A 23,282-nucleotide genomic window follows, 5' to 3' on the forward strand; every position below is an offset into this window, starting at 1 on the left:
AAATAATTTACATCAGATATATGTGAATCATTTATACAACCATTCTAAAACAACTACACACAATCGATTTATTAGATTGGATGCTTAGTTTTTGTAAATAGAAAGAGAAAAAAGAAGGAGAAAAAGAGAGAAAAACGGAACATATTAGAAATCATTAAATGCAGACAGTCTTTTATTCCATTCCTTACGATGTACTTACGCCTATACGACATGATATTACGCCTCAGCGTGTATCCACTGGTTTACGACTACAGTTACTTCACTCAGTAGAGAACATAAAAATGAAACTCTTGACTAAACAAACGACACACGTCGGCAACGTAAAAACTTTCCCCATCATAAGATTGACATTATCATCAATTATGCCGCGCGGGGAATTTAGCTTCAAATAGACCGCGTAGTATCTTAGAAAACCTTAAAGACCAAGTCAATAAATAAAACAACCATAAAGAGAAAAAAATTATCAAATAATAATGCAAAAGTTCTTAGTATTGAAAGAATTTTCGCCAGCATATTTCTTTAAGATAGAATTACGGTTAAGTTAATAATTAAATTTCAATCATTAACTTACTTACAATTAGTTGTATGTCAATCAAGAAGCACCACTCAAGCGCGACAAAAATAACATAAATTATTTTCACAATAAATAAAAATGCGAGCGACGTTCACGACATTTATGACGCCAGGGATTTCCCTCGATATCAATAATCGTTCTTTAAAATTTACGATCCTACGTGACGATTAATAGTCCATGGTCGTTCGTCATTCGTTTATCATGTCGTGTGTACAACGAAATTTCTACGCGTATTAATAGTTAAACTCTTAACACATGATAGACGCATATTATTATAGCCAACCAGCTGCTCAATGAAAAATATATTTTGTTGAGTAAACTCACACGCAGATGCAAGTGCATCGTTCGTCATAGAAAAAAAATGAATATCAAATAAGAATAAGAACAACGTTAAACTTGTCAAACATGAAATTCGTAATTGCCGCAAATAGCTAAATCGCACCGTCGAAACGGTGTAAGAACCTCATAAAATACAAAGCAGCTGGAAAATTGTATTCTAGAAGGGTCAAAGTTATTACCGTCGTTGCTTAAATGCGGCATTCGACTAATGCTTAGAAGCTTCAAATTTACGACGCGAATAGTTTTTGTCAGATTGAACCAACTTTACTTTCTAAATAGGTCGAATAAATTTTGATTAAATCTGTTGTAGAGTTTCTCGAAGGATAATTGCAAATTTCTGTTTTTCTCCGAAAATAATTGATATATTTGACGTTTATCGATTGTACGTTCACGCCGTAAATCTATTATTCATAACATACCGCGGAATCACGCTTGACTGGAAACGTATCTTATTTCCAATATTAGAACATTTCCTTATATTGGCAGTAAAACCCACTATCGATACTATACCACTGACAGAACAACGCGAGTTACCGTTCCCTTGGTTTCCTTTCGAGCGCGTTACGAGAGTGCTGGGATATGTTTTATTTCCCACGGCAGCTGTTTCAATCCTTCGATAAAGCAAACGCCTAAACAACTTTTGACTCGCCTTTATGCTCCCACATGAACATTCTCCTCGACTGTCACTTGCACGCGCTGATTTTCCAATTCAATATAACCAATAGCGACGAAGCGAGTGCTACATAGCTCGCTTTGCTTCGAGTGACTTCGCTCTCAAACAACAGGATTAAACGGAAACTTTGTCTCTACTACCATATGCTTTTGAATGCTTTGACTTACGTTGGTACAGAGGTTTACAATCTATGAACTTCCCTTAATTACGATTAAACAAGCCATTTCCAAATTTACATCCCGCAGGGAATCAACAGTATCAGAACATCAGGAATTATGAGTTAGAAGTCGAATTTCCATGACATTGTTCCACTAGATATTATCTCTTATCGTAAATCATGTTTAATAATAAAGTTACAATTGCATTTTAATTCAAATTTTTAATAAAATAGTATATTCTTTTTGATTAATTCCACTTTAACATAATTATAATACAAATGTTTAATGACATATACTATTTACATGTAATATTCATCATTTGCTATTTTATATCTAGAAAAAAAGAGCAATATATCTAAATTGATTTTCCATGTAAAATTACGCCTTCAATCTGGTTGCAGTCTCGCATGTTGTCTTTGTATTCCAATCTTTATGGCTCCCACAGGGGTTCTGGAAAAGAACTCGTATTCCCCGACATAGAATCGATATTTTCATAAAATTTTCATTTTTTTCGTTACTTATGATTTACGGCATATTGAACATGCTTATATCTCTTTTTGCTTACTATAAAAATTCTTATCTTGCCTATGAGATTCCTAATATCTTTCTCGTAAATGCAAATCTTTATAATATTGACAATACTTCGATACCAATGATATATAAATCCAATTCACGAAACTTTTACAATCTCAGTTTACATCATTTTCCAAACATTTTAGCTCTAGCAAGAATTGGACAGATATTTCATGTTCTAACTTCTACATGCACATATATAAACAGGCTATACTAAAGCGATGCGCATATCGATATTTGCGCAACAACAAGTAGGTTTTAAGTCACTTAGAAATTGTTGAAGCTAAATCTAATTTAAGCATTTATTTCAATTTTGCTATTTATTATGTTATTTGTATTTATAGTGCGTTTCACACATAATATAAATAAAACATGAATTAAATCTCTAATAATTATCTCTTAATAATGTTTGAAAAACTATCCTTTTTTCTTTCTTTTCTACCTCTTGCACGTATTTTCTTTTACAATTTACATGATATTAATACTTATATATATATATATATATATATATATATATATATATAAACAACTGCGCATATTCAATACTTTAATTTAAAATAATTCTTTGTTTTTACATATTGTTAGTCTGATCTGTTGCACTTATTTGTATAAAGCGATAAAATTATAAATACTACAAATAAAAACAGAATTCTATCTAAATGAATCTAATCCAATTTGATTTTATTGTCTTTGAAAAGGTAAAAATGTAACGAATCTTCCTGCACGCATATATAAAATAAAGATGACAGGAATGACAAAAGCATTTCCTTTTCTTTTCTTATTTCCATACAAACTTATTATACGCAAAAAACAACGCAATAAAATATGCTTTTGTTCTCCTTTGTTAGAACTGTTTTTGTAAAAAAAAATGCGTAACTTAATAATAATAAAAGAATATTGAATTCGTCTCCAAAAGAATAACCTCACATTTAAATATATTCAAGAGATTCATAATTCAATCATGTCATATTCATTTAACGAGACATCGCTACTTTTACTCATCTGATGTTATAGCGTATATTTATAAAAATACATATTAAAAACCTATACCAAATATTTGCCCGAAATTTAATAACAATACGCCGCTATCTACAAATCAGTAAACAACAATATCGATCTGTATAAGTCTAATACATTAAGCAACTACGTCGTAAAGTGCTTCCAAGTTTTAAATATAATCATGTCGCTCGTCAATTTGTTAATGTAGTCTCGCTCAGGTGTGTATCGTTTAGATGTAATGACACTTGATCAATATCGATGTGTTTCGGGAGTAATATATGGTGCATTTCGATAATCAACTATGAATTCGAGCATGATATATGTTTGCCAGCTGGACCACATAATTTAATTCCGTCGTAGTATTCTACGGACGCAATCATGTATGATATTAAGAGAGATTCCAAGGATTGTAGTCCTGCAAGTGTTATGCAGGTATATAATGTAATGTAATGGCGATAAATAATTTTTGAAACAATTACGTATTTAGATTTAATCGTACATTATTAAAGAAGTATAATGCGTACATTATTAAAGAAACTTTTAACACACATTTGAGAGAAAATAGGATTTAAAAAAATCCCTGTTGTAAATAAATGATCACTGTTGTAAATCCCTGTTGTAAATAAATGATCAATTTTCTCTAATACTATAGCTTTCATTTAATTATTTAGCTCTCCGGTATAACTCGCGAATACATTTATATATAGTTCGCTAAAAGAGCGATCCAAAGCCACGTACTTTAGGATTAAACCAAAACGTATTTCGGTACGTTCTTATAGACAATGCCAGTCGGTTTCTGGTCGCTTTGAAAAGAGCAGGGACGGTGTTCGTGCCAATTTCCGTGCACAGATGCGTGTAATACGATTTCGTTCATGCTGTAAATAATCTTATCGGTGGCCGAGCAGGTGCAAGCAAGTGCCAGTCGGCTATGTATGAACGAATCGTCTCCCTTGTCTAATTCCCGAGAAATCCATTTACCACGTACGAGGGATTAGCGGACGTGACTGCAGAAAAATTACGGATTGTTTATCTCTGCATTCCGCCAGAATTCTCCTAAATAATACTAGAACAAATTTTGTATTGGTCGCAGATATTATATCTACAATTTTATGACTACACGAGTGATTTCTGCGTTATATCTCGCATTATATTTCGCAATCTTTTGTATTTATCTGTGACACTCTATTCTTGCACTTTATGTCATTTCATTTCACATTCATCACTTGATACCATTCCTATTTATCACGATATAAACACACAACAATACGCAATAATACCGTTTACCTTCACTTCAAATCATGCCGGACGATTTTATGCCTACGGATTTTTATATTATATCTACAGAATATCATGTTAATTATATTGTCATTTTTATATCACATCCATATCGCATTTAAAAAAAACACAGAAAATGCTGTGATGATTTTATTTATAATGTGACAACAAATTTCGTGTATTTAGGATAAGATTTTAACAGAAACATAGGACAAAATACCCGCGTGTTAACCTTATTTAAAGGGAATGGTTCACGTTGCAGAGAGGAAACGCGGTAATGGGGCGTTACGGTTAATTACGGCTGAATCCGTGGAGTATGCCAACGGAATCTTAAACAAGTCAATTCCGCTGGCCTCCAATCTAACCACACTGATTCCATAATCAAATCTGTTGCTCATTAAGAGTCGCATCATGATCCCGTTGCAACAGCCAACTATTATAATGTTACTGATCCGAGTCTCATTATTTGTTATTATAAAACAGATTATTACATGTTATTACACTGTATTAGTTTAGTACGTGTGTAAACGCTCTGCAATTCCAATTTCGTTAGAATTTCTATGCATCTGCATGTATACATATACAATCATTGCTAGATGTACCGGATGTACGTAGCTAGTGTATACGTTTACATAGGATTAATACCAATTTATAAAACGAAAGTAATAAAAAAAAATATTATATTCTGTAGCGCGCAATTGTGCTGTTCTGTTATTAAATATTGATTGGAGTTTAATGCTTGAAAAAATATAAATAATATGATTAGACATTACATTTTCTATCGTACTTAAAATTAATAAGCTAATAGTGTAAAATTACTTCAAAGCTTAAAACCGTCTCTTACTAAATACTAGATGCTGATAGTTAGATAATAAAATTAGATAAAAAATTATTAAATTTCGTAATAAAAAGCAATGCAAGTACGTATGACAGAGAGCGCTGATGTGCTAGCGACATTAATGGCCAAAGTTTAACCCTTTTAGTTGCACAAGTATCCCACCTCGGTAGCCATTATACGCTCTTAGATTGACGCCGGTCATCAGCAAGAGACATTAAACTATATGTAAAGTGGATGACACGACGCTTTGAATAGAAATTCTAACTGAAGCACAAAGAGCACTTGCACTTCAAAAGAAATTTCACTGTAATACTCGGCCATACATCAAGATTACGATAACGGAAGTATCCGCCACTCTGCAACGAGCGTCGTTGGTTATTGAGTTACTCTTAGCTCTAATGTGCTCGTTTCGTAGAAATATGCTTACAATTTGTGTTAACTTCGCGATGCACTTAACGTAATATAAAGTTAAGCACGGTTACCCGGCATTTAATCGGATTTAAAAAGGCACGTCTTATTGCATCTCGCACGTAATTATATATTGATGATCAAATGTCAATACTTTTTCGTGTTTTATGTTTACTGCAAATGTAAAGACGAGGCAATCGTTTCTATATCCCCGTGGAGATATAAAAGAATAATCAATACGGTATATACGCGACAAATATGAACAAAAAAAAAAGAAATTAATGCGGATGAAGTTATCTGCAACGAAAAAGCAATTTGGCGAAATGGTATTTTCGGAGAAATGAACAGCACGACGCCGAATTAAATCCGCCACGCTAGTACAAGCACTGAAATGAAAATTTCTGTAACCAACGTCTGGCTATAATTAAGTGCTAGGTCACGGACGACACCTCGACAACCAATCTTATGCTTCGTTGGAGATCATTATTCATTAAAAATTACGTGTAATTAAGCAAGGATTCAACGCACATATGCAAATTTCTCGGTTTTTTTTTAAATTGTTAATAGTACGCCTTACATATAAATTTCTTAATATTGAAGATTTTATTATTTTACGAGCGTAACGTATGTCATAAAAGGTCGTACCGTTTACGACTGCAGCCCCTGGCAAGAATGCGAAGTGTTATTAAATTTTAACGGACTGAGAACAGGTCATGCATAATATTTACAGATATATATGCAATATGTATGTGTTCTCTCATGTTTACTTTTTGCTTGTGATAAATCGTGATAGATAATAAATAGATAACAAGATTTCAGAAGAAAAAAAAACAAATTTAGAATCACATAAACATTAAATATTCAGCATTTTATTTTTTCATAAAGTTGATTCATTATTATTAATTCGATTAGCTTTCAAATTTTATAAATAAAAAAATAAACCTATAAATTGGCTTCAGCTACTCTCTAATTGATTATGAGTCTATTCACAATGTTTTAAGTTATTTTCATCTATTTTGTTGTATGTAACTAAATAAGTAATTTCTTTTCAAGGATACTCACTAAATGATTTAGAAAAACACTTTATGTAATACAATTTTTAATAAATACGGATAAACGGATATAATTAAAAGTAATAAATATTAATTTTTGGGGAGATATATCTAACAAGTAAAGATAGAATGTGCAATATATTGATAGCAATTTTTTTTTATTCAATATACATTCCTATCTGCAAATTTCTCTTAGTAGTTTCATTTTTGCAATATATTTTGTATGCTACTCTGTATTCTCTAATAAATTCGCAATTTCAGCAATTAATTAATTATCGACTAGAAACACTTTAAACTATGATCCTTTGGTATGCTCTGGCACAATATAAGGCATGCGTTTGCATAGTAATATAACAATGCCATAACTCTCACATACATAACTATGATCATAATTCGTCTGTTATCTTCGTTGCTCGATTGTGCCATACCAAGAATCGACTTTCATCGATACCGAAGGACCATCATATATCTAGCGCACAAACCGCCGCCAGTATTCAAGGCACGATTCTACAAAGCCCTATCCCGTGTTGCTGGAGGCGCCTTAATAAAAACCATATCGAGAAAAATCCAAAGAGTTCCCCCCTCAAATGGACGCACAAACGTACGTGCACTTGAATATATTTCGAAAATGCGGCATGTGACGGAGGGAGGGGGGTTTAGATAAAAGATTTCGCTCTATCGATTGAACCAATACAAATGCGTTTCCTAATTGGCCGAGATACTACGTCTGATGCTATGTCAATAGCGATTTTCGCTTCTTCTCGATCAAAAAAGGAAGAAATTGGTTACGAAGTTTTGTTTCGCGAAAAATTAACTTTGCAGCCTTCAATATTAACACTTTTTGATTTTTCTAATAAGAGCAATCCAGCGCCTCTCTTTCATTCAAACAATTCATAAAGATATATTGCTTTTTACAGGGAAGCAACAGAAAACTTTTGATTACTGAGTAAAATTTTTCTTCTCGCGTTTGTATTAATCGTCCACTACAAACTTCTCCTGAAGCGCGATATTTACCTTCCCGGAAAAAAACGGCTATTTTGCAACATAACACAATTTATCAGCCCTCGCGGGCTCATAGATATAAAAAATTTAACGATGGCGCATAGAAGCACTTACAACCATGTGCTACGACAGCGACCGGACGCGCGTAGTCTCAAGTCATGTAAATTACCGCAAGGGGTACTCTACTTTATTTACTTTCATAATTACATAATTCAGATGCACAATTAAAAAACCGAATAATAATTTTTTTACGTTGTGCGATATTAACACGCGTTTCGTGTTTTATGGTACAATATAAAATTCATAGAAAGTATGCTGCAACCTTCATGAAAAGAGGGACGCTCATTGTAAAAAATGTACGTTAATTTTACTTTATTTTGGCAAGAATTTAGTTTATAATGTGAACAGATGACACTTTCACGTAGCTCGTATATTCCCAAAAAATATAATTGTAACTAATTTCCCAACTAACTTTTGATTTATCGATAACTCTTGGAAAATATGCGGGTTGCGTAACAAAGTCGACGTCAACAAACTTTAGAGATAATTACAACATTTTCGAAGTACAATGATTGTTCTCTGGAGACGGTAGCGGGATACTACCCAAAATTCAATAATGGTCCCCTATAATACGATACAATCGTTGATGGATTACCGTTGATCCTAAATTATGAAAACCGCTAATCAAGCAGTAGAAACACGATAACTTCTTATTACACCGAAAGTTAAAATCAATTTTGCATCTTCAAATAGAAGGTGATCAATGATCACAGATATCGCTCTGTATATTGTATATAATATAATTAAGGATATTGAATTAGAAACTCATTGAGCATGTAAAATGCTCTTTTCCTCCTTTCCAATAGTTTATAACAGAATTATCAAAAGTTTATGTATTTTTTATGCTATTATTTTATCAAAATTCAAAATTTTAAAGATAAACAAAGAATATTGCTCCTGCATTTTGAGACTGAATAAAACATGTGATGCTTAAGAATAAACATTTGGTAGATTGAGATAGACCAATACCCTTTCATGGTAATAGCACTTATGATTGATCTTCGACAAACATTATCCCGAAATTCACAATTTACTGATGGAAGTAGAGTCAACATAGCGAGGCTTTTCACAGCGAGTTTAAATTCTTTTCTTGTGAAATCAATATTCTTATTTTAAAAAATCTGTATAATTCATCCGGATTTATAGCGACAAAATTTGAAAAGTGTGTTCTCGAATCGAGAAAATTTATTGAAATTAGATATTATTATAGTAAAAAATGATTCTCTATGTCGATGTAGTAATCTTCTCTCTCATCAAGTTCTGATAACGATAAATCTACAATTCTTCATAAATTTAATGTTTTTTTAGCAAAATTAATCAGAAGCTTGGGAGTAAAATAGTTAGAGAGAAGTAGGTGTTTTCATATACATGCGTAGGAACGAGGAAGTCTCTGAATTTTAACAAGCTACGTTTTCCTTGGATTGCGGTGTGCGGTCGCGTTTACTAGTTCTTCTTTACAACTTTCAAGGATTTTAGCGCAAAAGAACATTAAATTTACGAAGAATTGTAAATTTATCGTTATCAGAACTTGATGAGAAAGAAGATTACTACATCGACATAGAGAATCATTTTTTACTATAATAATATCTAATTTCAATAAATTTTCTCGATTCAAGAACACACTTTTTAAATTTTGTCGCTATAAATCCGTTTGAATTATACAGATTTTTTAAAATAAGAATACTGATTTCACAAGAAAAGAATTTAAACTCGCTGTGAAAAGCCTCGCTATGTTGACTCTACTTCTATCAGTAAATTGTGAATTTCGGGATAATGTTACAAACATTATCCCGAAATTCACAAGTTACTGATAGAAGTAGAGTCAACATAGCGAGGCTTTTCACAGCGAGTTTAAATTCTTTTCTTGTAAAATCAATATTCTGATAACGATAAATCTACAATTCTTCATAAATTTAATGTTCTTTTGCGCTAAAATCCTTGAAAGTTGTAAAGAAGAACTAGTAAACGCGACCGCACACCGCAATCCAAGGAGAACGTAGCTTGTTAAAATTCAGAGACTTCCTCGTTCCTACGCATATATATGAAAACACCTACTTCTCTCTAACTATTTTACTCCCAAGCTTCTGGTTAATTTCGCCAAAACTCAAGGAAGAAATACATAATAGTACAAATTTTAAGTAAACAAAATTGAAACGAGTAGCAGAACAACGCAACGTTATATATTCTAATAACATGCAATACAATTTGTTTGCGAGTTTGTTTATATATTAAAATTGGCAAGTTTCCTCTTGATTTTCGTTTGACGCTCGAAAGAGCCGATCCCCTTTATTACAGTTTGCTCAAGAATCTCAGCTTGCGGACGGTCGCACCTTGCGATCTCGGCTTTGTTTTAATTATTTAAAGAAATTTGTGAGATACACAATCTCCGTCTTGGTGCGCAGCAACCTCAGTTGATATTAAAACTCGGAACGTTAAGTGACGATCTAAGTTCTACAGGAAGTATACAAGATAGTTGCCGACTTTAACGATGTGTAAAAAACGAATACTATTATGGTATATATGTATATATTGTAGTAGAAACGCAATTCCTCCAAGCTATAATTGAATTTCTCGTTATGATTACTTATTTTATAACTGACAAAAGTAGAATTTGATCAGATACGTACCATATTTTAATAGATCTGTACTTTTGGCCGCATCTTTTCTATATCAGAACGCCGGAGACGTTTCAATTTTCATCAAACTTTAACTTCTATCCGAAAGATAAACGTAATTTTCTTTCAAGAAATCAAAAATTCACAGTTTGATTTTACTTGGTATGAACTGTTTTTTTTTTATTTACTGCAGAACAAACAAACGCGTTTTACTGCGTAAGAGGAAAGTAGAAAATCAAGTAATTATAATAGTCGATTGGTAATTCATCTCTGTTAGAGCGCAGCACAATACATGATATACGGAAATGTAACATTAAAATTTCAGAATGCTTTTATCACATTGTTGCTATATTTGAGGTTTAGCCATAACGAAAATGTAGGACAGCGGTAGATTATCCACCAGAAAGAACAATAGGGATAAAAAATAATGGCATAATAAATATCGAACTACGCCAATAGTTAAAAAATAATCGATATTTTGCCTTTCCTACTTTTATCAATACTCACTTTAATAAATTATTCGTAGAAGGTACACAATACACATCTTACAAATAGAATTTAATTTCAAAAATATATATTCTACAATGTACAAAATAAATAAAAATAATATTAAATATAAAAATCAAATAAATAATTCAATATTAGTATGTATTAAATATTAAGTTGTTATTGTAACAACTTGTTAATAATTTTCTTATTATTTGTAAAGCGATATCCACTTGTATTTAGCTAACTCTTTATCCTCCAATTACACTGTTGGTAAACTATTTTTTTATCACAAACTTTGTCCGGTTAACAATCTCATTATACTCGATTAAAGGCAAAACAGAAGATGAAAATAAAGCATTGAAAATTCTGTGCTGTCGATAACAAATGCGGACGACGACATTAGAAAAAGTGTCAGTTATCGTCTCACGGAATCACGTTCGTTTTCACACAGAACGAAGCTGCTTTTAATCAGCAACGAAAGAGAAAAATAAATGCAAAGCGAAAGTGTAACAACAGACATTGTACAGAGCAGAAAACGGCATACCAGTGATTAAAAACAGCGCCGTTATTGTGCAATTTCTCAAGCATAATAATGAAGCTTGATAATCCTGCGAAATATATGAAATATTCTGTCAATACTTAACAAAAAATAGTACGTTAAAAGAGAAATGATAATGCAGCTACTCCATACATTTGGAGAAAGCGAATTGAGAAATTTCTAAATCAATACACTGCGTATTTTGATACTCATTATTTCTAACGTAGCTTGCATCTCTGTCGCGCGTTATTAACGTTCCTTTAATTCCGCGTATCTTTACGTTCCACTTCGTTCATAACAGCTCCACGCTGCTATGCGGACTCGAACGTGCAAAGATTCGCAAATCCGGTTGTCCCGCGGGATGCATTTCTTCCTTTTTTTCCCCCTTTTTGCATCGTTGCAACAAGAGCGGGTGGTAACGAATCAACCGTAAATTCGCGGAAAAATTATGGAAACGAATAGCGAAACATATTTCCATACAGATTGGTCCCCACGTTCCTCAACTGAATTGCTCCATTTTTTCTGCAACGTAACGCCGAACGTCATAAAACGTCATTTGTCAGAATGATTCAATGGCAAAAAAATTACGGTACGACACACAATATAACTCGTACGGCGGTTTCCGTAATACCGCTAAAGGCAACCCGATTGTCGTATCCACGTATTTCGTTGGAAATTGCAAGCGACACCGAAAGCTCTAATGAAAGAGCCAATGAGCGACAGTCAAGTAGAGATTCGTTTACTTAGACTCGCACGAATGTAATTAAATGGCGCAGAAGCCGTAGAAACCGGCAACTCCGGTTGTCTTGGAAACAACTTGCGTCGTGTCTTTATTACTGTAGATTGCTCGAATGACGGGAAAACTTGGATAATTTTGAAATTGATGCAGATCAGCTGGATTGGTGCGGTAAGACATAAGTCGAACAAGTATATCGACCATCTGCTTCAGCGGAAGTATAAAGGCGGATTACGAGAGGCGAAGCATTCCCTAACCGACGTAGATAAAAGCACGTGCGCACTCGTCTTCGTATTCAATTTATCGAAGTTCTTTCATCCTGATGACAAATATCGGATAACAGTAAATCGAAATAGCGAGGGAAAGGAAAAGAATAAGCACGTACCAATGTCTACTAAAAATAGTAACTTGCGATATATATAAAATTCATATTTTTCAACAAAATTTAATTATTCAAAATCACCGTATGAGCTATTGTTCTATTTCAATTAGTACGAGCTATTATTCCATTCACGAAAACAAAAATGTAATTTTCCTTTTTCTCACATGCGTATTTAAGGTTTCAGAGTAAAATTTTAAAAAAACAGTAACGCAAATTTTGCACTAAAGGTTGATATGAATTATTAAGTTGTACATATTAAAAATAGAAAGTTTATTAATATTTAACACACAGAAATTAGAGATTGATATTCAGATAAATCGAATACCATGTTCTCCATTATTTATTTTGGTCAGCGCGAATCAATTCGATGTTGCAAAGCCGTATATTTCCCTTTCATCAATCTGGAACCCTCTCATAGCGTCGCTCGATGAAAGTATCCCAAACCAGGCCAGGTATTACCGTACTACCGGCTACAATTATCAGCCGGAACATGCCGTTAACGAGGAAAGCCTTTCAAAGGCAACACAGAGTTTCGATTAAACTTTGTAGGCGCTCCCACAAAAGAAAGATACGTATTTTTCTCGATACGCTAAGAAACTTATTCACTATGTCGTTTCAATGAAAGAATTGAAAAATTTTCCCTTTACTCTTTATCCACAACAAACTTCTGACAGTATCTTTGTTTTTTTATTTTACGATATTATAGATATTTTATCGCCAACATGAAGTAAATCAATTTATACTATTATAGATATTAATATATAGAGAAAAACTATAAAGAAAAAAAAATCTGTACCCAAGTATTTAACGATATAATAGTAATTACTTTTTGCGATATTATTAATTATTTATATACTTGTATATACAGAATAATTGAGAATACTTTAATCTTCACATCAAAATTTCTTAATTTTAAAAAAGATTAAAAAACAGACGTTATAAAACTTTCTAATATACTTGATTCCTTATTGTGTCATTTGGTACACGAACAAATGGGATTGCTCTTTCAGCGACGCGGGAACGTGCAACATAAAGTCGGTCGTAGTTGCAGTTTATGTGACACGTTTAACTGCAAGCTCTTGCAAAAGCGTATCATTTCATATCACGTATACTTGTGGTATCTGTCAAGTTAGAGAAGTAATATTAAATTATTTTGAAGATTTCCATTTTCAAACTCTCTGACAAAATAAACAAAAGTTCTCAAATTCTTTATAAAATAGGTATATAAATGATAAAAATATCGAATACGGGAATACGGTACGTCTTGTAGTCTATTAATACACCAACGGATTTAAATCAATTTTCGTTCGTAAATATTTGTGCTACATGGCTAAGCTCAAGTTTAGAACCTAAACCAAAGATGGACGTGTGTCTTCTTGCAAAGTATGTATAATCTGGATTTCTGCTAAGTCGAGAATCGTGATGTACATTGTTTATTCAACGTGTATTCTATGTATAATAAGATTACTCTCTATTTCATCTTCTCCATAAGAAAATTAGAAATGTTTTAATTATTAACAAATATATATTTAATTTATATGATTATACAAGAAAATACGAAATGTAAATAAGAATATAATCTCAAATCTTCAACTATGTAAATATCATGTACAGTATGTACACATTAATGATATCATATCGTGCAACGGTGCGAGTTACTTCAAATCTTAATCGGATTCCTTAATTGCAAAGAGGTTCATAGCTCAAAAGTAAGGCAGAAGGAACCAAGGAGATTTTCATCTCGATTAAAATGAGACTCAAAGTGATTTAGCGAGGTAATTGCAACCGACTCGTTAGCATCGGTCGATGCGGGGTCCCGCGCGCACAGCCCTTTTAGCTGAACGCAGTGGAATGCATCGAAATTAGAGAACCGCATCGTCCGCAGGCAATAGTAGCGCATAGTTGTGGATCCGCCCGAACACCGTATTCAAATCAAATTACAAATACCGTATAAAATCACATTCCACATAACGACAAACGACAAAGATTTTACCAGGACGAATACGGTGCCTATCGTATCACACTGACCATTCAACTAATCTACTGAAGTTGATACTAACAAATCAATGTAAATTTCACGCCATTTTCGTTTCATATACTTCAAAAACTAATTTCATATGCATTACCTTACTTTAACATGGTTCTGTTTAATATTTTATATCCTGTATGCATATATATGTGTACATGTTACTCGTATAAATATAAACCATATGTAATCAAAAATAATAACAAATACACACATATATATATATATATATATATATATAACTTTTTACTGACTGCGCAAATCTTTTTCAATAAATTAATCAATCTAAATAAATAATTGTAATTAACAAAGTATCTTTCTCTTTTCAGGATTTGGCAATGATTAATGCGACGAAGAGGTGATGTCATGTGGCGAAACTTTGGTTGGACGGCCATTCTGGCCACATGGACGATATTACTAATTTTGAATAGCGGCTTAGCCGGTGAACGGGTCCCGAATAATCCGCAAAACAACAATGAAGACATTCCTTACAAAGTTGATCACGGAGCGACGTATCCCGTTTTCGATAAGAAAGTTGTCGACGATTCTAAGTTACGATACGCGAGAGAGAATTTCAAATCGAATGATCGTTCATCAATGCATGTGAAAGCAGTTTCTCTGGAATTCAAAAATACGGAAAATCGTGATTCACGACTCAGTGGCTATGAAAAGCACATTACGATGTCAAATGCAATGGCTACGACGAAGTACTTGAAAGACGCCGACGACAAAAGTGCGCGACTGATTACAAAAAAAGTAGGAACGGAAAACGTATGGCTGTCAAAAGTTATCGTTGTGAAAAAGTCAAAAAATACAAGGAATTATCTTAAGTTCGTATCTAGCCTACGTCCGTCGCCGTCGACGTTCCGAGAATCGGAAAGTGCCTCGAGGCAAAGAAGACGCAAGGAAAGAACCATTTACGTGTTCTTGAACGATCGTAAAAAGGTTGGAATGATAAGACACGATACTCAGGCGTTTGGCAAGAAAGACGGACAATGGAAAGAGTACGAAGAGGATCGAGTCTTTAGCGAAGAAAACGGAATGACCGCATTCTTCCCTGACAAATTCACAAAGGGTCCGCGTAGCGAGAAAGACAGTTCTATACTGCAGAAGTTCAAAAATTCCGGCATCTCGCAACTCAAAAGTACGCCGGAAGACATTGAGTCTAGAGACGCCGATGAAACACGCGAACGTAATAGTAATAAAAGGCATTCCCGCGAAAGTCTCGAGCTGACGAAAACCAGCGCGAATAAATTGATTTACGTTGAAGTCAGCGACAAATCTCAAGGAGTAGAGCCAACTTTTTCAAACTACTTAAGCTCAAAGGAAAATCAGAGTCGTGGGGATGGAACTATTACAACTACTGCAGATAACGTCACAGAAAATTCACTCTACGAACGTTCCGTACCTGTCACTCGGACCACGTTAATCTTCAACTCCAAAATCTCGAGTGCAAACAGAGTTGGTAATGAAGAAAACACCGTAAGTCCCTATCACTCTTCGGAGGACGAATATTCAAAATCCTATAAAGCGGATAAGTTTCTAGTAGCCGAAACACACAAGCGCGACGAACATTCAAAGGTAGGATTTAAAATAAGTACAGACGGGAACAAGAAGGGGAACGTCATCGATCCGTTCGCTCTTCGTGTATCAAATTCGCACGATAACCATTTTATTAGAAAAAGAAACAGCTTTGCGAGACGTCCTTTTCTATATAAAAAAAAGAACTTGTTAAAGGCAAACGACATATTTGACTCGCGACATCAATATCATTCTTCAATAAGCGATGTGAGAATAAATAGAAAAGCAGCGAATCTTGGCAAGATGCATATAAGAAAAAAAATAGAAGAAAAGAAGATCACTGCCGTTGCAAACTACGCAACGCGCAACACACACAAAGTCAAACGTGATCTGTTACCAACTAATTTATCTACCAAGGGAAACGACGAGTCGAACTTAGACTATCAGATGCCAGCGCGTATTTCAGTCACGCAGAAAAGGAATCCGATGCACGTACGACACGTCGAATCCGACGCGAACTGCGAGCGTCCGCGGACAACCGAGTTCGAGGCCGAAGTTCGTGACGCGTTTCGAATCAGCCTCCGGAATGTCTCCGGTCCATCGGAGATCGCAAAATTCGGCAGTCACCTAGACCAGAAAGCTCGCAGTCGCCCGAAATACCCGCGGAATTTTCATGCCATCAATATCGGTACACGGCCTCCGCGCATCGCCGAGACAACTGATGGAAGATCGGAACTCGACGTGGAGCGAAGAACTTCAGCCGGGAGCGTATCTATCTTTTTCGGCGCAGCGAATGTCAGCGATAATTCGACCGGGATGCAGAAGATTAATGGGCGTGTGCAGTCATCGAACGTACTTACGGATGAGCCCGGATTAGAAAATGTCGGAGTTACGACGGGACGAGGCGGAGATCGTCGTGATGTGCATGAAGAATCTGGATTTTATTCACGAAGAGACGGTGTCCATAACTCAAAGTATCGACGATACAAACGCCAAGACTGGAACACCCCGGGGATATCGACGTCAACTGAATTCGATACCGAGACGTGGAAGACACTCGATACGACTAGGGTAACAACAGCATCGAACTCGCTAATCGAATTTACCGCGGATTCGTCCATTTCGACAACTCAAACAAATAATATAGATCAAATATCATCTAATGCGAAAAAAATTCTTACATCTGCAAAAACACTGCCGACCACTTCGAGACACACAGAATTACAGAAAGAGCGGCAATTCATCCGATTGGCTCCGACCGATAACGATGAAAGATACACGAACGCACACACAAATCCGGCAAGAATGGATTCTGATGCCTCTGACTCATTAGAGATACCGTTGATAAATGATCCGAAGATCTCGAACGTCAGTACGGCGGAAACGCCATTTCCAATTGAAGCGCACGATCGATCGAGCACAATAGCCAAAATAGACAGCTCTATTATTCGAAAAGACGTTCCTACAACCGTGGAAGCAAACGTGCGAATATCCGACGCTACGAACAAGATCCTCTTGGATGTGTCTTCGACCGAGCTCATTAATGCGCAAGAGGGAGCGTACGGTAATGAATCCGTTTGGACCATTGACCCACTTCGTCAAAGGAACAGTGATCCTTCTCAAGGTGTCTCCGAGAACATCACCACGGAGAATGTCGTCGACTCGTCAGCCAGTGCCGACGTGCTCTCGGAGCAGTGGCCTGTAAAACATAGCGCGGTGGTGGAAGGTGATCTCGTTCTCGGCGGACTGATGATGGTGCACGAAAGAGAAGATACAATTACATGCGGCCGTGTAATGCCTCAGGGCGGCGTTCAGGCTCTGGAAGCCATGCTGTTTACGCTGGACACTCTCAACGATCGGGATATCGTGCCTGGCGTCAAGATCGGTGCGCACATACTCGACGACTGCGACAAGGACACGTACGGCCTTGAGATGGCGGTGGATTTCATAAAGGGTACGTACGAGCCACTGTATGTACGGCGGAGCATGATCATACACTTCTCCGCGTATGTTGCACGTAATATCATTTCATACAGCGAAACTTTATCAAGCGATAGGACGACATCTCGCAGAGATGTAAGCATGAAAGATGTAATCTTGTCTTGTAATTCGTACGTATCTGATTCTATCTCTTAAAATACGACATTAAATGTCTGACATGTGATTTATGAGTCGTGTACACACTCCTTTTTTCTTTAACAGTATTACGTCGCTTTTCCTCCTTACATTTTCATGTTGCTTTCCTTCGTTCTTGTCGACTTAACTTCTATAACTTTATTCTCTCATACTTTACACTAAAACTAAACCCAAGCTTGGAATTTTACTTTCCTGTGCAAAATGAATCCGTATGAATATCACATAGTCTTCCTGAGAGAATTTTCCATATAACCATTGCCATTGAAAGCACTATGATGCCGCAGGCCTATAATATCTCTAGAGGTTTGGAAAATTACGCTAGTGAAATCACCGTCATGTAATTTATAGCGAAATGAATTTGTATTAACTTATTTCGTTATTGCCTTGGCGCAGCGCAATGAATGGATACGCTCAAAGCGAAAAGCGTGCGTATATACATGTATACACATCAAGAGCAATATTGTTATTCCTTTTACATTTACACGATAGAGAATGTAGGTACAAATTGCTTTTAACCCTGTTTTCCAATTTTTAATATATATAAATAACGCATATTGATCGAGAGTCATTTTATTTATTTTATTGTTTTATTTTTTCTTTTTATATATCTATTCAGAAGAAATATAATATTGTCATCAAAAAATTCCAAATTTGCTGTAATAGCAAATATATATTTATTACCTCTCTTTTTCATCGAAGATTGCATACACAGACACAGAGTTAGTTGCGATTATAGGCATTTTATATTTAATAAAATAAAGTAGATAAATAAGGCAATATTAAACATCAGTGGGCTAATGTTCTACGGTCTTGAAGAAGCGTGTTCAACTACCGGTAAGTTTCCGCGACACCAGCTGTCGGTAAATTTCCAAGTTGGGAAACATCCGCGAGCTTTTCACAAGGTACCGACTATCCCGTAATTTACAGAAACGCCAGCATTCGATAAATTACGAGATTTATCGTACGTTGGGGTTTCTGTACGTTTTATCGCTACAATGCCAGCATAAACTACAGAAACAGCTCTATATCAAACATCGATCATGTTTGTATAATTTCTATAAAACTTTGTTTTCCCTATTTCAATTATCGACAACAGAATTTCTTGTTAAATTATCATATCCATAGAAGAATTGCTTTCACTATTTGCATAATTTTGTAAACTATTTTTCTAGTATTAATCATGCAAAGCAATTTACTTGACGATAATATTGCAAAAAGAAGTACAAGAAGTAATTTCTTCTAAAAAGATCTACAATTCTAGCTTGTTTTCCGATCCCCGTAAAGTTTCCGCAAAGATATTTTTATATTAACATGTTTGCTTGGGGCAGTATATGTAGAATTATTTGTAATTCAAAAGAAACAAGCAGCTGTTGCATATGATTTAATTCTTCCGTATCAGTTTTAGCAAAAGTTACGCTGTAGGGAAAGTGATACGCCACAGTGGTACCAATGCACAATGTAACATCCGAAAAATTGAAGTCGTTGTATTATTCAACGGGCAGAGCGTACCCAAGCAATGTGAACTATCTCGACTATGCAGAAAACAAATTCTCTATTCAATTCATATATTTAATCTTAACCCGGGGTAATAGCTGTCGATGAACGCGTAGTACTGCACGTCGCACTGTAAGCTTGCGTTTTATACCAGCTGGCACCAATTCGTTGATATTCACGATGGTCGTATAATCGGTTTTATTGATACTTCCCCCGAAGAGAGATTTAAGCGGCTTATAGGCGTGGATAAATCCTCGGAAGCTCGTCAAAAATCATCAACGAGCGAAAACGGATCAAATTTTGTCAAAAAAAAAAAAAAAAATGGTTGTTCAATTTTTTCAATAAATCTATCAATAGATCGCCCAGACACGTTTCCCCTTTCTCATTACAAATTTCTGATTTGTGTCAGTAACATTTAAAAAAAAGTTGCCATATTTATTTCTGTATTTCATCGTAAACGTAATATAATTTATAAAATGATTTTCAAGAAATCTATGAGAAGGTACTACTTTATGCATATTTGCACTTTATTAAACGTAAATGTTATCAAAAATAAATATTTAAAGCAACAACTAAAAATAAAATATAATATTTTGCATGATCCGATTTGGAATAAAATTCTCTTAAAATAAATCCTGTACAATAACAATGTACATATATATATACACGCGTGTAATTGTATATAATTGTATATAAATCACGTATTATAATAATGTTTAATTAATGTAATAATTATGTAGTTGTATCAAAAAGTACGATAAAATCAACGCAAGATACATTTTCATAATAAAGTGGTTTGATACCATGTGGACGAGAGCAGCTAGATTACAAATAGTTAAACCGAATTGATTCAGCATGTTCGCGGTATGTGCGGATAATCTTCAAAATCGATAGGTCTTTATAAGCCGTTAATTAATATTGCATGCTGAATTTCCCGTTGAGAGCGTCGCGGACATTGCGGTCTGTAATTATTATTACCTTCGATACCGCTCGTTCTCCGCATGTGCAGAGTGTATCGCGAAATTACGGTAACGCAATCGTCACGCGAGACATTAACGTTACTTTGAACTATGTTTGGAATTCGAAGAATTGTTAATATAGATATGAAGAAAAAGCAAAAATTTCAGATTAAAAATATTTTAAGATTGAATCATATATGTCGACTGCATATCCATTATGATGATTACAACAAAATTATTAAGCTATATTAACAATCGAGCATGATTTTAAATAGTTGAAGATATAACGGGTCTAAAATTCGCTAATTTAAGCTGAAAGTGTAATTTCGCATCGTTCCGAGTCGCTGCTCTTTGCTTCGCAAGGCACCAAATGTAATGCTAATGTAGCATGCTTTATGAAATCTCGCTGTCATGATATTTGGACTGACTGCAGATCTTTAGAATTATTATGCCGTAATAGTAACATTTAACGTTAATAAGCAGTAATACGTTTATATCTCTTGACAGTTCTGTATGCGCTGCAGGCTTATAATATTAATAAAGCATACATCACATGAATTTTGACTATTTCAAGATATGCAAACATTAAAAAGATAAGGCACATGCCGCACACATACACATATACACATACATGTATATATTATCAATGTCAAATTTAATAAAATTAAAACCATCATCTTCTTCAGTTCAACTATGACTGAACGCGTTATTGACATTGAAGCATTCTGCCAAATTCTATGTACATTCGTGAATACTAAAATTCATATCTGATAACTGAACGATGAACAACGTTGTACCCGTTGTCATTAAAACATGAACGTTTTTGCGTTCGGACTGCACGCGAGCTCTCGAGATAATGCTGCTCCTAGTGGCGAGCACAGCAATTTGTCACGACTTGCTTCCCGACGAACGATTTAAAAACAACATTTTTCAACGTGCAACTCAGCTGAGGCACCGCAGCAGGAGATAATGGCAAAATCGAATACCGCTGTACCTCACGGAAGTGAGCAGTAATAACGATTTTATGAAAGTTTAATGAGACCAGAATTTCCACCAGGGAATGGCATTCTCGTTTGAAGCGAATCATTTGCACGAATGGAGAAGAATCTGTGAGATTGTAAATGCCTTGTTAAAATGTTAACTATTATTGTTATGAAAATATTAAACGATGGATAGCGTTTCGAACAGCGAATCTTCATATCGACGCAAAAATGCTTAATATACTTATATGTTATATGCATTGAAAAAATTCTTAAAAGATGAAGAAATCAAAGATGAAGAAACGTAACTCGTCAACACAAAACTTTTTCAAACTTTGGTCAATCTTCGATTGAAAATCATTTAAGTTCTGTTTACGAAAATTTTTAAAGCGCAGAACGGCGGACCGAATCGTGCGATCGTTTGATGTAAATTTTGGATAACGTAAAACTTCTCTCTGGAAAGCGCCAATAAACGCGTTCCTCTCTTTCTCCTACAAGTCCCGAGTTGTTGATCAATGTTACGAGAACGCTACGCTGCGGTGGAATATTTAAACGTGTGCTCGCGTGGCCAATATATCGGAACATCAAACGTGCGCTTGCTTCCTTTGTGCGAGAATACTAACGTTGTAACGTACCTTTATATCGACTATTTTTTTCAAACTTTCATCCGTTACATCATTACTTTCCTCAAATGTTCCGGGAAACTATTTCGGTATTGCCGGAAGTCATTTGTCAAGGGAATAGCGTTCAATATCACTTTAAATATTACATCTGTTGATCCTCTCACGCAAGCATTGTGAAAACGTTTTTAATTTACAAAACGAATGCTATATCCATAATAACAACTTTAAAAACAAACTGCGTCCTTTTATTCTAAATATATACATGAAGTTGCTATGTCGCATAGAAAGGTACGCATTAAAAAATTTAAATAAACGTTAAAAGGCAACGTGCAGTTATTTCTATTCCTCGTTTTTTGTAATAGTAAATTAACCGACAAACTTTTCTCGTCATAAATTAGTATAGGATCATATTATCGTTTAAAAAGCTTTGCGAATAAAAACCGCGAGGATTCATTAACCAGCTAGCATCTAACGAGATTTAAACCGGAGTTTCCGTAAATTAGTATGCGATACTTAATACTTTTTTTTTACCAGGATTATGCCGCAAGTATTTATCAAAGTGCTTGTTACGAGTACTTGTCTCATAATTTTTATCTCGTTACCAAAAGCAATGGAATCGCATATGACTGGAGCAAAAGAACGATATACTTAAATGAATATGCAGCACTTGACTTTACGCGGAAATGCTGACAAGCCATACAATAACGTATATATATAATTGTGGTATACCCCACAATGAGAAAATTACAATAATTTGCGGTAACTAACAAAATTAAATTAGTAATTCAAATTTATATTACCTCTAAAAAAAAACATAGCATAAACAACGATT

The 23,282-nt window shown here is 34.7% G+C and overlaps 1 protein-coding gene across 1 annotated transcript in view; it reads left to right on the plus strand.

Moving 5' to 3' along the window:
* LOC105455658 (metabotropic glutamate receptor 2) overlaps positions 1 to 23,282 on the plus strand; it is a 118,174-nt gene that overhangs the window by 31,002 nt on the left and 63,890 nt on the right. Inside the window, exon 2 of the mRNA XM_011699149.1 lies at positions 15,067 to 18,212. Within this exon, the coding sequence (XP_011697451.1) occupies positions 15,083 to 18,212 (3,130 nt within the window). The 5' untranslated portion in view covers positions 15,067 to 15,082. The remainder of the gene's footprint in view (positions 1 to 15,066; positions 18,213 to 23,282) is intronic.

Source organism: Wasmannia auropunctata, unplaced genomic scaffold, assembly GCF_000956235.1.
Source record: "Wasmannia auropunctata unplaced genomic scaffold, wasmannia.A_1.0 LD336106.1, whole genome shotgun sequence".
Classification (NCBI taxonomy): Eukaryota; Metazoa; Arthropoda; class Insecta; order Hymenoptera; family Formicidae; genus Wasmannia; species Wasmannia auropunctata.